Source organism: Trifolium pratense, linkage group LG7 (assembly GCF_020283565.1).
Source record: "Trifolium pratense cultivar HEN17-A07 linkage group LG7, ARS_RC_1.1, whole genome shotgun sequence".
In the NCBI taxonomy this organism is placed as follows: Eukaryota; Viridiplantae; Streptophyta; class Magnoliopsida; order Fabales; family Fabaceae; genus Trifolium; species Trifolium pratense.
The window spans coordinates 30,092,870-30,109,823 of record NC_060065.1 but is presented as its reverse complement, the minus strand read 5'-3'; the positions used below and the strand labels follow the sequence as shown (position 1 = coordinate 30,109,823).

Below are 16,954 nucleotides of genomic sequence, written 5' to 3'. Positions count from 1 at the left end.
ACTTGCTATTTGTTTAGGTTTTTGCTTACGTTAATTATTATTCACTCATACAGACATATATAATTTGTTTTCGATTTTTTTTATTTGATTCGTTGATATTTCTTATTCCCACACAATTTTCAATCTGTTGCATCGAATATACAATTTTGTCATATAATTGTTTTGCCTACGTTTATATTTTGTTACATGTGATTAATTTATTTTATATAACTTTTTGCTTTTGCCTATTACGTTAAATGTATATATATAATTTTTTTTATAAGATTAAATTTTTGTGTGCAGTTTAATTTTTATAAATTATTTATTAGATTCAATCAACCATCAAGATAAAAAAAAATTAACATCAACAAATAATTACATTTGTGGAGTTTCGAGTCTATTGAGTTCTTATATTTAAATATTTAAAGTGAATAATTTTAAAATTATGAGACTCTTATAAATTATAAGGATAAAAAAGTAATGTAATTTAATTATATCATCCCTCCCCTCCCCTCCCATCGTGAACCAAACATATTTGCAATTAAAATCTCTCTCATCCCCCTCCCCTTCCCTCTTTTGAACCAAACACATCTACAATTAAATTTTTCCCTCCCCTCCCCTCTATAAAAATCCCTCCCCTTCTACTCTTTTGAACCAAACAGACCATAAGTTTGGAAAAATTCCAAAATTTGTAGTCTATAACACACGATAATTGTAAAAAACTAACAAAATGAAAAAATTATTTATGGAACCATTTTTTTGAGTCCTGCGACAATAGTTAAAACACGTTGCCGAATCTAAAAAACAGAGAAAAAAAAAACGCCAAAATTGGATGCTAGCTTCTCAATGGCGCGTCCTTCCAATGAACATTATTACCTTGGGGATGGCGCGTCCTTCCTATGAATGCTATCCTCTGGATGGAGCATTCTGATTTTTTTCTCCCTATACCCCCACTTTTTTACTTTATTTTCGTAATACCCCCATTTTAAAAACAATTCTCGTAATACCCCTGTTAGGGGACAAAACTGCAGCCATGCAGGCACCTGCACATGGCGGAACTGCGAAACGCGCCATGTCAGTGTGTATGGCGAAACTGCAGACCTCGCCATTGACATGTGATGGCGGAATTGGGAGTGATGTCATTGACTGGCATCGATTTCAGTGCCTGCAACTGTGTTCGCAGGTGTTTGTCTTTTTTTTTTTTTTACGTTTTTTTTGCCCAAAAATTGGCTTTTCTTTTTTAAAAAATAAATTATAATTAATAAATTTAAACATTATTAATAAAAATTAAAATAAATATATACATTGCGAAATATATTTTATTCGAATAGTAGTAATAATACACACTAATACTACATGTGTCCACCGGTGCCACAAGGGGGACGATTACGAGGACGAAGTCAAAGTCCAAATAGTTCTTCATTATCGGTGTCATTATCCTCCTGCACTCCAAGAAAATTTCTAGCTGCTGTTGCTGGAGAGGGGGGTTCAATCGGAGCCGATGCAGAACCATGACCTTGAGCCCACGTCGAGTTTAAATAATCGCCCGATAATTGGACGATTTTGAAAAAAGAGAGTTCCGATGTGGCTTATGTTGAGTGCCGGGTCATAACTATCGAGAATGTCCTAATGCAGGCGGACCCTCTGATTAACCGTAGTTAATTTTATTTTTTATGTAATTTGTATGTGTTTCTATCTATTATCAATATATTATATTTTAATATTTCGCAACAAAACACACATATTATTTTTCACATTCATACGAAATCAGGAAATAAAATTAAATTGCTAAATTTAGGATTACATCGTGAATAAAATTACACAAACATAAAACATAAAAAAATGACATAATATAAAAAATAAACCACATACAACAACAACTTAACCAATTTTTTTCAAGGTCGCGTACAAACGATGTGGTTCTTTTTCATTTTCAACAAAGGAAAACATCAACTGCACTTCCAAATCACCCTTCAATTTGTACCAATATTTTGTCATTGTAGCTTCGAGTGAGTCACTTGTGATGTCCGTGCATGAATTTAAATAGGCCATATGCTCGATTTCTATATGTTCATTGTTTTTCAACAAAAACATTTCTTGAATCTTACTCTTTAAAGCAGAAAGAGAACTCAATTTGTCAATCATTAATTTAAAATGTTCTTGGCGGCCTTCAAATTTCACAGAAAATAGAGGTGTTGATGATAAATAGTTGTCACAAACATTGGAAGACGATGTCATCTCTTGTATAATAAAAAGTATAAAAAGTGAATGAGGAAAAATTCAAATGAAGAAGATGAAGTTAGTGGGTGAAAAATGAAAGTGTAAAGTGTGTATTTATAAAATGGTATGAGAGTGTGGAAAATGGAAAAAAAAAAAAAAAAAAAAAAACCAAAACTGGTTCCCCATGCAGAGAAGCGTGGGATAGCGTGAGTCAATGACGTGCTTCTCCATTTCGCCATTTTCTGCACATGGCATCAGTGGCAGTTCCGCCATTCTGAGCACATGGCATCATTCCCAATTCCGCCATCACATGTCAATGGCGAGGTCTGCAGTTCCGCCATACACACTGACATGGCGCGTTTCGCAGTTCCGCCATGTGCAGGTGCCTGCACAGCTGCAGTTTTGTGATTTTTTTCCCAAAATATACCCCTCTCCCTCTCTTATTTCCCGTAATACCCCCCTCTCAATTTTTTTTCCCGTAATGCACCTCTGACAGAAGACCAACTGGGTAGCACCATTTGAAATGGCGTAATGGCCATGTGATAGCGCCATTCAGAATGGCGCTATTGACTGCTTTTCTGCTTTTTCTGTGTCCCCTGCGCCATTGACTGCTTTTCTGCATCATGCCATTTGAAATGGCGCTATCAAACATGCATCAAGCCATTCAGAATGGCGCTATGCAGGTCCTTGTGCTTTTTCCAGACGCGCGCGTGGCTTGCTGCATTAGGAGGAGATTTGAAATTTTTTTGAATGCATGGGAGGGAGAGAAAGAAGAGTTTTGTTTGAAAATTTTTTAATTTTTTTTTTATTTGATTTTATTTATTTGATGAACAAATATTCGATGAATAAAGAAATTGTTTTTTTTTATTTGATGGAAAAAAATTTATTACAAGACGATTATATAAATAAATAATTAATTACAAACAAAACACTAAAATTCCTAATGTCTACGATGTCTACGATGGCCTCCGGTGCCACAAGGTGGAGGACCTGCATTCCTCGGATGTCCTCGTCCATATAATTCCTCTTCCGCATTTGTATCTTCCCTGTTAAGAAAGTTCTCGAGTTGATTAAAACTTTGAGACATCGAGGAACCTTCACCAGCAGCCCACGTTGAATTTAACATATCGTCCGGTACAGCAGAACCCCAATGTAGGGGGAAATGTTGGGTTTGTTGGGTTTGTTGGGTTTGTTGGGTTTGTTGGGGTTCACCGGGGTGGTAAGCATTTTCATTGAACCGTTGAGTTCCCGGTGATTGACATGATTGGTCGTCGAAAAAATTTCGGGTGTATGGCAATGGGGTAAAAAAATTGGATTGGCTACCAATCACAGCATTGGTCAAGGCAACATACTCTAAGACTGCGGCACTTTTTGGAACACGCGGAATGGATGCAATGGCTGTGTTAGCTTCTGGTCAGGTGTATTCTGTGCCATGTCAGAAAAGGATTACAGATGCAATGACTAAGGCCCAATCACATGTAGTCACTCGTCATGATAGGCAACGTTTCGCAGTGGAGGAAACTGAGGATCCCCACGAAGGCCAACCAAAGGATACATTTAAAGTACACTTGGAAGAAAAATGGTGTGACTGTGGAAAATTTCAAGCATTACATTTACCTTGTTCACATGTTATTGCTGCTTGTTTTCACGCTCATTTGGACTATCAAGTGTACATTGATGATGTGTTCAAAGTTGCCAATGTATGCCGCGTTTATGAGCATACATTCGAAGTGGTTCAAGGACAAATGTATTGGCCGACATACCAAGGCCCGAAACTTTTTCCCCGTCCCGACATGAAAAGGGTCAAGAAAGGTCGTCCAAAAAAGTCCCGCATTAGAACCGAAATGGACGAATTCGGCAAAAAAGAGCGCCTATGTGGTTTATGTAGAATGCCGGATCATAACAGAAATAATTGTCCTTATGTTGCGGGACCCTCGTCGTAACTTTTCCTTTTAATTTTATGTAATTTTTTTCCATGTTTGTTTATATAATGAATGAATGAATCCATGTTAAGTAATTTCTAATTTTTTTCTATGTTTATAATTGTCCACATTCATACAAAATAATTAAAATCACATTCATACGAAATAATTAGAATAAAATAAAGACTTACATCATTTTTAAGAAACTAAAATTCACGTACATAAACCATAAAATGAAGACTTGCGTCATTCTTAATTAACCATAGTACATAAATCATAAAATTAAAAAATAAACCACGTACAACAACAACTTAACCACTTTTCTTTAAGGTCGCGTACAAACGATGTGGTTCATTTTCGTTTTCAACAAAGGAAAACATCAATTGCACTTCCAAATCACCTTTTAATTTGTACCAATATTTTGTTGTTGTAGCTTCGATGGAGTCACTTGTGATGTCCGTGCATGAATTTAAATAAGCCATATGCTGGATTTGTATATGTTCATTGTTTTTTAACAAGAACATTTCTTCAATCTTATTCTTTAAAGCTGCAAGCGAACTCAATTTGCTAATCGGTAACTTAAAATGTTCTTGGCGGCCTTCAAATTTAACAGAAAAATTATGGCAATCATTGGACGAAGATGCCATTATTTATAAAATAAAGAGAGTGAAAGATAATAAAATGAATAAGATGAAGTTAGTTGAGTGAAAAATGAATGTGTGAAATGTGGTATTTATAGAATGAGATAGTAGAAAAAATTTAACAAATTTCAAACACAAATATTTTCTTTCTCTCCCTCCCAAGCAGCAAGCCACGCGCGCGTCTGGAAAAAATAACAGCAAGGAGCATAGCGCCATTCTGAATGGCTTGATGCATGTTTGATAGCGCCATTTCAAATGGCATGATGCAGAAAAGCAGTCAATGGCGCAGGGGACACAGAAAAAGCAGAAAAGCAGTCAATAGCGCCATTCTGAATGGCGCTATCACATGGCCATTACGCCATTTCAAATGGTGCTACCCAGTTGGTCTTCTGTCAGAGGTGCATTACGGGAAAAAAAATTGAGAGGGGGGTATTACGGGAAATAAGAGAGGGAGAGGGGTATATTTTGGGAAAAAAATCCAGTTTTGTCCCCAAACAGGGGTATTACGAGAATTGTTTTTAAAATGGGGTATTACGGAAATAAAGTAAAAAAGTGGGGGTACAGGGAGAAAAAAATCGAGCATTCTCCTCGCACCAAAAAATAGGGTAGTTTGGTATTTTTCAAAAAAGTAGGGTAATTTGGTATTATTTTATTTTTACAGGAGTAGTTTGATAAAAAAATCCAAGTTGAAACCACGAAAAATGACGGTTGCGTGTTATTTTTGACGGTTCACTGTAAAAGTGAACAGTGACTGTAAGTCTGAAGAGACGTTTGAAAGGTTCAGCAAAAGTTTTCAAATACTTGATTTTGCTTTTAAGGGTTTCAGAAGAGATAAACCTCAACAAGGAGCATTTTCATTCACACCTTCACTTCAACAATCAACTACAAGTTAAGGTTAAGCTTCTCATTTTCTTCTCAAAATATTGACTTGTGTGTTTTTTCTGAACTTGTTTATGTACTTTTTAACAGATTCATGGCGAGGAAATACGAAGGACTTGGTGTTGGAATAGACCTTGGCACCACATACTCGTGTGTTGCAGTGTGGCAGGAACAACATTCTCGAGTTGAGATCATTCACAACGATCAAGGAAACAGAACAACTCCTTCTTTTGTTGCTTTTACTGAAGAACAAAGGTTGGTTGGTGATGCTGCTAAGAATCAAGCTGCTGCTAACCCTCAAAACACTGTCTTTGGTATTTTCTATTTCTCACTACTTCCTTTAAAAGTATAAAACCTAGTTACAAATTATTTAATAGTCGAAGGGTGTAATTTTGTTTTTGGTATTAACCCTCTGGTTCTCAGGGGAAGGGCCCTGGTAATCCAGAGTTCGGCCGCGAGGCAAATAAAGCCTTGCCAAGAATTGTTTCCACGGGAACCGAACTCCGGTTCTCCCGAACGATTCGTCTTAGGGCAGCTCATTAACTGTTTGAGCCCAATCCCAATATCTTGGTTTGAAGGGTGTAATTTCAAATTATTGACAAATTCATGGACACAATGACAAATATTTATTGTTGGCGAATCTATTTAGAAATTTCCTAATAGTTTAAGGACCAACAGAGTAATTAAACTTCATTCATAACTATCCATTTGATTTATCCAACCATCACAACAGAGCTACTACAAACTATTTATTTGTATTGTTTTTATTGTTTTGTTATTATTAATGCTGATCACAATTGAATCATGAGAAATACTAATTTTATTTTTTCAGATGCTAAGAGGTTAATTGGTAGGAAGTTTAGTGATCAAGTTGTTAGAGATGATATTCTATTGTGGCCATTCAAGGTTGTTGCTGGTATCAATGACAAACCCATGATTACTGTTAATTACAAGAATCAGGAGAAGCAGCTCTGTGCCGAAGAAGTATCATCTATGATACTCACAAAGATGCGAGAAATTTCTGAGATGTACTTGGGATCACCGGTTAAAAATGCAGTTGTTACTGTGCCTGCTTATTTCAGTGATTCTCAACGAAAGGCCACCATAGATGCTGGTGCTATTGCTGGCCTCAATGTCATGAGGATAATGAATGAACCCACCGCTGCAGCTGTTGCATATGGCCTTGACAAGATAACTAATTGTGTTGGAGAACGTAATATTTTTGTCTTTGATCTTGGTGGTGGAACTTTTGATGTGTCACTCCTAACAATTAAGGATAATGTATTCCAAGTTAAGGCCACTGCTGGAAACACTCACCTTGGTGGAGAGGACTTTGATAACAGAATGGTGAACTACTTTGTACAAGAGTTCAAGAGAAAGAAGAAATTAGATATTAGCGGGAATCCAAGAGCTTTGAGGAGGTTGAGAACTGCTTGCGAGAAGGCCAAAAGAACACTTTCTTTTCTTGTTGTCGCCGCTATTGAGGTGGATTCTTTATTCCAAGGCATTGACTTTTCTTCGTCAATTAATAGGGCCAAGTTTGAGGAAATGAATATGGACCTTTTCAATGAATGTGCGAAGATTGTTGAAAGTTGTCTTAATGATGCTAAGATGGACAAGAGTAAGGTAAATGATGTTGTTCTTGTTGGTGGGTCTTCTAGGATTCCCAAAGTGCAGCAGCTGTTGCAGGAGTTTTTCAAGGGGAAGGAGTTGTGCAAGAGCATTAACCCTGATGAGGCTGTAGCTTATGGGGCAGCTGTTCAGGCTGCTTTGTTGTGTGATGACATTAAGAATGTTCCTAAGTTGGTGCTGCAGGATGTTACACCTTTGTCTCTTGGTAGGTCTGTACTAGGAGATATCATGAGTGTGGTGATTCCTCGAAACACTTGCATTCCTGTCAAGAAGACAAGACCATATGTTACAATCGAAGATAACCAATCCAGTTCCATGATTGAGGTTTTTGAGGGTGAGAGAACAAGAGCTAGTGACAACAATTTGCTTGGTTCATTTATTCTTTCTGGTCATACCCTGGCTCCTCGTGGCCATCCTTTGGATGTCTGTTTTGCTATAGATGAAAATGGTATTTTGACAGTTTCTGCTAAGGAAAAGTGCAGTGGCAAAATGAATGAAATTACAATATCCAATCACAAAGAAAGGATGTCAGCTGAAGAAATTAAAAAATTGATTAAAGAAGCCGAGAGTTACCATGCTGAGGACATGAAATTCCTAAGGAAGGCTGAAGCAGTGAATGCATTGGATGACTACATTTACAAAATGAGAAGTGCTTTAAAGAAGAATATTAATTTAAGGCTCTCCTCAGAAGAAATCAAGAAGATCGAAGATGCAATTAAGGTGGCCACAGGTTTGGTTGATGAGAATGAGAATCACCATTACAATGACATAGATGTTCTCGAGAATCATTTGAAGGAGCTCAAAAATATGTTCGGACACATCATAGCTAAGACTGGTTAGCTTTTATTTTTACTCTTTCCTATGAAGATTTTAAGTATTATCTTAAGTACGGTTTTATAAAGTTTGTTGTACATGTGGACATGATTTTATCTTTTTGGTCTGTAGTGGGCATGAATGTTTAAATTGTTACTGTCATTGACCTATAAACCATAATGGTTTCACAAGTCACTCTATTATCTATATATCTTCCGAGCATTCTAGATAAACAAATTGGCTGTTTAAGAGTCTGTTTGCACTTTGCAAGAATGTGTTCTATGCTACACATACTGGCATCATATTCTTATACTCTTGTGCTGTAGTTTTAACCTTTTTAATGCTCACTTTGAGTGAATCGTCTTTTGCATTAAGTTGGTGCTCGATATTTCCAAAATACTAGCTAGTTTGAAATATTCTTATTCTGATTTTTTCCCCTCTTGCATTTATGTTATGCTATGCCTATATGTCACTTGTATCACCTGAACTTTTCCATTCAACCTCTCTGTTTCTACCCACACCATGTTCAAAGATCTTTTGTATTGTAAAGCTGTGATGAATGGATATCTCCTAGCATCATCAGGAGGTAAAATTGTGCAGAATTTACATGTTTTTCATCATGGCCTCATTGTTTCTGTAAATTATATAAGAATGAGGAGTTCAGAACTAAGGCAGTTTCTAATCATGCAAATGCTGCCTACAATATTGTTGTCATGTTAGTGAAGGACATGAAAACATTTTGCACAAAACATAGGTGTACTAGGAAAGTTAACGAGTGTTTTGTCAAACACTGCCAATTTTTTAATCTGCATTCGTCTGTTCTGAATATCGTTACAAAGCGAGATTGTGACAACCGAGGGTTGAGTCTAACAGAAGAAGCTAAATTCTCATATCTACATTTAGTGGTCTGGCACGTCGAAACTAAGATTACTTCTAGTAGAAGGAAACTATGGAAAAGCAAAAATAAAAACAAAAAAGGAACGTGAGATTGCTTGTATACAATTTGTAAATAGTGTACGGGAGAAACCGTAAATTACAACTTTTAAAGTTTTTATTTCATACCTAATTAAACTCAACCATATATAAGCCAAATACAAAATTCAGTTGGAAAATATTTGGCCTACCAAAACTCTGCTTCAATCTCCTTAACTTCTTCCTCTTCCCCATATCATATTCCTCATCCCATTCATCCCCAACATATCCAATGTTGGCGATCATGTTCTGTTCATTCTTTGACTCCAAGGACTGAGATGAAGGTAATTCCATATGGGAGCAGATTGTCTCCGGTCACATTTTTCTCCCATTAAATCCAAACCACCCATTTTGTTTTTTGCATGTGTTCAATCATAACAAAAAAAAGTAATGAAGGGTGGATTTTGAAACTGGATACTCTCCCGTGGTATTTACACGGGAGACAATCCCCTCCCAATTCCATATCATCCCAACGCGGAACAACTGTCTCATCTAGACCTCGAGCGAGCATCGGCATTACACTATTATCCATTTGATCTCTCTTATCATCCTGTTGTAGACTATGGTACCGTTTTTACCTAGCTTTTTTTCCTTATAATTAAGAAGTTAATCAACAATTTTTAAAAGCTCTAGTAAGAAAAAAAAAACATTTGCGCGTCCCGTGCGTATGCACGAGTATGTAGCTAGTTCATATACTATAAATGTCCATATTATTTTATTTAATTGTTTTTTTTTGTTTTTCACCACCAGTTGAATCTGGTTCGGGGGTCAATTTTGACATCAAGTGGTTTCAGCCCCCTCTCGATCGCAGTTGCAGGGGATCGAACTGCGGTCCTCCCTACCAAGTTCAACGCCAATCACCACAAAATCAACTAACGATTGATATTATTTTATTTTTTTGTTAAATGGGAGGTCGTTAGGCCAAAATGTCCGTGTATTTTTGGCATATAAACTATCTATATACTCAGCGTGCACTTGCAATAATTAACCTTTAGTAGGATTACAAATTTACAATAGTATAGTGAACTCAAGAGTTTTAACGTTTGCATTTCAAGGACTCAAGTTATGGTTAAACTGAAAAATACTCGAAAATCTCATCCAAATTTTATATGTAATCATATTTTACTATCTTATTACATTATAATGATATTTTTTTAAAAAAATACTTGCATTGTGATAACATGATAGAATATAACTAGACGAATTTAAGGCTGAAACACACATTACCACCAAATTACACATTCCGTTCATTGGATTTTGTACATTGTACAGTTAAATTCATAAATTATGACCGTCACATTTTTCCTTCTCATTAACATTTTTGAACGATTGTTAGCCTGAAAAAATAGCAGAAAAAATTTCCATGCCCCTCAACACGAGTTCAATAATGAAAGTACACCTAAAAAAAGAACAAATTATAATTTATGCTGTTCAAAACTACACTTTCAGAAATATGTAAAGTTTTTTTTAGTAATATGGAGGCGGAAAGTACCGCAGCTAAAATAGCGGGTAGGCTCGAGGAATCTACCAACTCTTTCTTAGTAAACTTTCTCTCCTAAATATACTATAGTTACTAAACAGTGTAGATAATCAATGTCCGCATTTTTTCCCCTTTGTCAGTGACTTGCGACAACTCTTAAATACTGGATGTGAACTTTAAAATAATAAACACTTAATGATAAAAAAAAAAATATTTAGTAACTCTTAACTCTTAAATACATTGTTTTCTTTCACTAGACAATTTTGACTGACATGTTAAAGTAACTAAACAATTTTCCTAGCATAATGAATATTTCAAACCTTTCTCCAATTTAATGTTGCTATAAATAACTATATTACAATGTACATTTACCTTTTACTTCATGATCTTCAATACCTTTTTCTTAATGTCCGAAGTTAGACCCCTAAACACTTCAACCAACAGCAACACCATGCAACTTTCTTTGGTAGGGAGTATTCAGATTGCAGTGAAGCATCTGCGGCAACGTCTTCAGCTCTTGACCATATATACACGCCTCGTTCTTCTTTACTTCCTGGGACAGTGTTGTCCAGTAGAAATGCCACCAACAGTGTAACCACCATGTTCATGGACATAAGAGCATTGATAGCAAAATCAAGCTGGTAAGTTTTGGACAAAGAAAATGACCACTCAGCTCATCAATATTAAAACAAAAATACAGGAGTTTGATAACTATACATGAACAATAAGACAATAAGTTTTACACAGCCGTCTGATTATATTTCACTATCTAACCATAGTTCAAACAAGTTTATACTGTGACGTGTCAATGAGAATGATAGGGTCTTGTGAAATAATCTATACTTAGTGATAGGCATATTCATCTGTGGACCGGATAAAAAACCGGGGGGCTATTCGCCCAAGCCCAACCTCGCCTATTGGGCCATTCGCCTAGGACTACAGGAGCCCAAAAGGACCAAGCCCGAATACCTTCCCGTAACGCCAATGTCTTCCCCTAGTCGTGAGGGGATAAGGCCGAAATAACAGACCACATGGGGGAACGACCCCTGGAATGGCGGCGTCAGTAACTCCACTACTAGGGCGAGGGAATCTCGCCCAAGGCCGTTATGGCCTAGCCTATATATAGGTCCCCTGTGACCTAAGAAAGATCATCACATTCTACATACACACATACACTCAGACTTAGACCTAGAGCATCATCTAGCTAAGTATCGATATCTCAGTTCCAAGCAGGAACAATCTGTAAACTACTCTCACCGTACCTTTTTAATTGTCGCTTTTGTAGAAAAAAATTGTTTATTTGTCGTTTTTAAAATTCACTGCAACATTAGTTTTGGTTTTGTCAATACAGCGCTGCTATATCTCGCGAGGAAAATCCTCACGAATGTATCATGAAATCCGTTTGAGCATTTATTATATACGTATTTATTTTAACTTCTACCAAAACAAATAACGATAGTGCTTCAAAAATTATTGTAACCGCTTCCCGTCACCGCTTTGTCTGAAAAAACCTTTCTCTGCTTTTTATTTATCTATTTTTTATGAACCCGCCACTAATTTTTTTGTTCTCATGTCTACAAATAGAAATGAGGCCAACAAATCAAACTTCAAAAGTTACAACAAACACTATCAAACCACACTCATTTTGAGCTTAATTTGTTACCCAGCAAACAAAGAACAAAGTAAGAACCATCCATTATTTTACAGTTCAGAAGCTTCAATTTATTAATCTCTTCTATAGCCAACCAATTCCCCAATGATCTCCATGGATACACCCTCAAAATAAAGACTTTCTAAACCCAAATTGTTATCAAAATCTTTACTTTTAAAAACCCCATCTTAACAGTACTTCCAAACAAGGAAAAAACAAAACCCAATTGAGCAACAAGCTGGCCTTGAGAGGTAATAGAAAGATCTTGGTTACAAGAGTTTGAGAGAAATATTATGAAAGAGAGGGGAAAACAATCAGCCAAGAATTTGAGAGAGAAATTCAGAAGAGGAGCAAAGGAGAATTGCATTAAAAAAAACAAGGGGGCTGTTGTAGTTGGGGATGAGATGAGAGAGAAGAGAGAAACAGGGTTTATTAAATTAACAGTTAGATGATGCAAATCGGTGCCACATCATTCAGGACAAATTCGTGATTCTGGTTCCCGCGATAAGTAGCATTTGCCTTGTCAATAATACCCTTAACTATTTATTGCAGAGAGAGAAATATGTAAACTAAGATCATAAATATTTATCGCAGATAGAGAAATATGTAAAATAAGATCATTAATATGTTTCTGCATACAGAAGTGACTTACTTGTTTAAGGCCTGAATGAAATGGCCCACTTGATGCCGCCGCATAAGGAAGCAGATAACTGGGAAGTATAAGACTCGACTCAGGTTGGTATTGTTGAAAATAAGATGGAATGGACATACCAAGGAACAAGGCAACACCAACGATTGTCATATTCCTGAAGCTGGCTGATTGAGCATACTGTAAAGTCGATAGGCCCAATGTCACGGTAAGAGCCCACATGAAACACAGTACGGCAGCAGCCAAAGCCTGTGGAATGGAAGCAAGAAGGGCACCCACTTTCCCTACAAAAAGAAAATACAATTTAAGTGTATGTTCAGCCTGTATAGAGAAACGTCTAAACTTTAATCTACAATTATGGATTTTGACACGAAGGGTTGTTGCTTTACCTATAAATGAGAATATGATCAAGAAAACTGCTCCAAGTTCCACTACTATCCTACTTGCCACCTTTGTGCTGTTAATTGTGTGCACGTTTTCTGTCAAAGTCGTTGAACCAGTACCTGAGCCCCAAAGACCAGCCAATATACTACACAAACCCTCTAGTGCAATACCTCGGCTAACAACTCCTCGAGTTGGAGGCCTCGAATTAACTTGAAGAGAAGTAGTACGATAAGTTCCAACCTGGAAAAAGGATAAACTAGTGACTCGGAGTCCTGGATACGCCGCTATATGTAATCCTTACTTTCAAAACAAAAATCCATCTAAACTTTTAAATGTGATACTTACTGAATCGACAGAGGCAACGAGTGACACTATGACCATGACTATGGAAGTCCTGAAGTGGAAAATAGGGATGCCCCACTGTAAAGGGTAAGGGATTCTGACCCATGCAGCAGTAGATAATGCATCGGAATCAGCCCTGCAATGCTTCATGGTATATGCATGCTGTCTACATGCGTCTGTAAGAATGTTTGAACTCGGTATATCGGGATTGCATCCTTTGTAATTATACACACCCCCTGCTGTTAAAAAGGATGCAAATATCCAAACTAATGATACACTCAATGGAACCTACATATATGAAAAAAGTAATTTGTAAGAGTCTGTTATTATAGCCACATATTCTCAATATAAAATGAAGAAAGAATGTCTTAATTTTAGATACTTACGGCATAAATTCGAAATAAGTGGCGTCCAAAGATAGATACTCCTCGGAGATGCTTCAAACAAGACAAAATAAAGAAATAATGAATATCTGAACATAAAAATCTAATTTAACAAAATTCCAAATCCCGTGACCTGTTTATAAATCAAGCAATTACTTTGGAACCAGTGATTGGTGCTGCATGACTCACCAGAGTAAATAATAGAACCAGTGCAATTTGTGGAACAGTAATTTCCAAGCAAATGCCAGCTTGTGAAAAACCGTAACTAAAGAATGCTAAACCTACGGCAGCAACAGTTGGCGCAACCACGACTGGGTTGATTAACCTACAACAAATTGTAATATTGTAAAGAATTGACATGCGAGACCGAAATCGTGACAACTCTCATTTGATAAAAGTTCAGTATTACTTATCCCTTCATTGACCAATATCATGCACCTCTTTATCTCGCACGTTAATGCACACACATCGTATATTTTCAATGAGGTAGCAGAACATCATACTAATAAAATATACAAATTTACTAAATTGAACAAATGAAGAAAGATATTTATGGTGAATAGAACAAAGATATGACGTAAAAATTCTTGTTACCTGAGTAGGATAGACATCAAGCCACTAAATCCCAAGATACATTGGAAGATTGAACCAACAATTATAGCACCTTGAAGTTCCCTCATTATGTGCCTAAATTTCTGCAATTGAAATAACCAGGATTAAGAACCTTGAGTAATTGATGAATTAAGATTGTGTTTGTTAATGAACTAGGAACTTACATGTTCTGTAAGATTGCGATAATCTTGAGCATTTATAATGACTAACGCCGGTGCTAAATACACAAAAGAACTCCCTTGAACTAAAGGCAGTCTAGTACCAAAGTAGGAGTGCAGTATAGTTGTGATGCCAGAAATAAACAACATTGTAGAAATTACGGTAGCGGTATCCTTCTGTCATCAGTGATTAATGTTAACATAAAAAAGTAAAATCCGAAGAACTATTGATTGTCGTAGAGAGTAATAAATGGTAAATAACAGCATACGCTTACATCGGTTCCACCCATAACTGGCACCATGACTAATGGGATCAATACAAGTGAACCAGCCAATGATAGATAGTGCTGTAAGCCATAATAGATAAGAGATACTGCAGTTGAAGATATAAAAGTGTAAGTAAAACCGAGTTATTGATTTTTGGGCAAGTTAAAGAAAGGAACATGATTATGCTAATTTATCTTGCTTCCTAATCTATTCTTAAGATAATACACATCATTAAAACACATGGATTTAGCTACATTCAATTCACATTGCTTAAAACACAGTTACACAGTATTACACAGTTCAAATGTTCATCATAAGACATTAATTTTGTTCCGCATGTACTCAAGTTAAGCAAAACTACTTTCAAACAATCCAAAATCAGCATTTTCTAAAACATAAACTACTATAACTAATGAATCAAATAAACCATATGAGATAATTAACAATCATAACTGTTAAGAGAGAGTCGCACATTGGATGCAAGATAACCTAAACATGGGTTTATAAGTAGAGGCAATCCTCATCTAACAATCCGGATTTGTAGGGTTGAGTTAGGTCCAACCCAGAATCTAACATGGTATCAGAGCCTCTCCGAGATCTATTGGGCCACCTACTATTAGGTTTCTGCTATCGGACCACCGATCATTTATATCCACGCACCAAACCCGTTGGGCGTGAGGGGTGTTGTCGCACATTGGATGCGGGATGGCATGACCTGAGTTATAAGCAACGGCGGTCATCATCTTACAAGACGATTTTGCAGGGTTGAGTTAGGCCCAACCCAAATTCTAAGAATAACCAACAGAAAAACAATGAAACATAAACTAACCAAAACCCGGATTTTCTTTAAGACCACACTTCAATTCTGACGGTCCCTTCCATCCACCATCAACAACAGGTTCCACTCCTTCTGGAAACAAATCAACCTTAACTTCATCTTGTACCACATTCTCCTCATCATACTTTTCATCTTGCATAGGAGCAACTGCAGATACTCCATGACCATTACTACCATTACCATTACTTCCATTACCATTACCATTCCCTCTCATACCAACTTTCCTCTCACCATCAGGATTCAAAGCCAAAACAGGCTCATTCTCTTTTTTCACATTCTCCTCCAATCCAACCCCTCCATGTGAAGCTGGTTGGATCTCAATACCTCTATTGTCTCTCATCCTCCCAACAACTGGATCTATCTCTATCTTAGGCTCATTCTCTTTTCTTCCCCTCAGTTGAAAAGGTTCAAACTTTTCACTTCCACTTGTCCCTGCTTCACCTGAATAATCAGAAACAAAACCAGTTCTCTTGGCCCATGAACGTAAATCTCTTGGATTGTAACCAGTTTTTGGAACAAAAGGTGGAACTTTAGGTTCAATAGTGCCACCACCCCTTTTGTTGTTCACTGATTCTAAGTTCGACCCAGTTGCCATTTACAATTTTTCTGAAGAAAATGGTAGTGATGAAATTGACCCAGTATTTTGGAAAGAGTAAAGATTGGATTTTTATTACTTGTATGGAAAAAAGAGTAGAAGGTGTAGAGTGTGTGAATACATACAATACATGTTAAGAGAGCTTTTTTTAGCAAGTGACTGATAGTGATCGGTGAAGGAGGTGGGAGTTGATTTACCAAAATGACCTTGTAGTATGGCCGTTGGTTGCAATCATATGTAAAGTTAAGCTTCTCTCTTGTTGCCTCTCATCATTTTCTACTTTCTCTTTGTTTTTCACATTAATTGCAATTTTCATCTTTCTATTTTACATCATCCACGATTTTGACCCCATTTTAAAATTAAACATTTTTATCCTATTATTTTGATTTTTTTTTGTCTCCCGCTCCATTTTTTTAACCGGCTGACAGGACAAACATTTTAATACCGTTAATCTTGATTGTTCTCAATAACATATCAAATGATTTCCGATTTTTTTTTTAAATTATGGATGATCTAAACGATATAAACTTTCAATCC

At 36.5% G+C, this 16,954-nt stretch overlaps 3 protein-coding genes across 4 annotated transcripts; 2 read left to right on the top strand and 1 right to left on the bottom strand.

Annotated features, from left to right (window-relative positions):
* The first annotated feature begins 3,584 nt into the window (after positions 1–3,584).
* LOC123896224 lies at positions 3,585–4,142 on the top strand. Its single transcript, XM_045946639.1, has one exon. The coding sequence runs from the start codon at positions 3,585–3,587 to the stop codon at positions 4,140–4,142; it is 558 nt and encodes a 185-aa protein (XP_045802595.1).
* A 1,323-nt stretch (positions 4,143–5,465) lies between these two features.
* On the top strand, positions 5,466–8,319 carry LOC123898231 (heat shock cognate 70 kDa protein-like). 2 transcript variants are annotated; one of them, XM_045949132.1, is made up of 3 exons: positions 5,466–5,656; positions 5,732–5,955; positions 6,474–8,319. In XM_045949132.1, the coding sequence occupies exons 2-3, from the start codon at positions 5,736–5,738 to the stop codon at positions 8,111–8,113; spliced, it is 1,860 nt and encodes a 619-aa protein (XP_045805088.1). In that variant the 5' UTR covers positions 5,466–5,656; positions 5,732–5,735; the 3' UTR covers positions 8,114–8,319. The 2 variants fall into 2 exon arrangements, with proteins under 2 accessions (XP_045805088.1, XP_045805087.1); XM_045949131.1 differs by having other exon boundaries at positions 5,548–5,650.
* Positions 8,320–10,713: 2,394 nt separating this feature from the next.
* Positions 10,714–16,632, bottom strand: LOC123898229 (nucleobase-ascorbate transporter 11-like). Its single transcript, XM_045949130.1, has 10 exons — positions 15,814–16,632; positions 14,993–15,090; positions 14,724–14,894; positions 14,542–14,642; positions 14,137–14,272; positions 13,951–14,001; positions 13,568–13,852; positions 13,228–13,462; positions 12,842–13,122; positions 10,714–11,176 (listed from the first exon to the last, which is right to left on the bottom strand). The coding sequence occupies exons 1-10, from the start codon at positions 16,415–16,417 to the stop codon at positions 10,955–10,957; spliced, it is 2,184 nt and encodes a 727-aa protein (XP_045805086.1). The 5' UTR covers positions 16,418–16,632; the 3' UTR covers positions 10,714–10,954.
* Between the last annotated feature and the right edge of the window lie 322 nt (positions 16,633–16,954).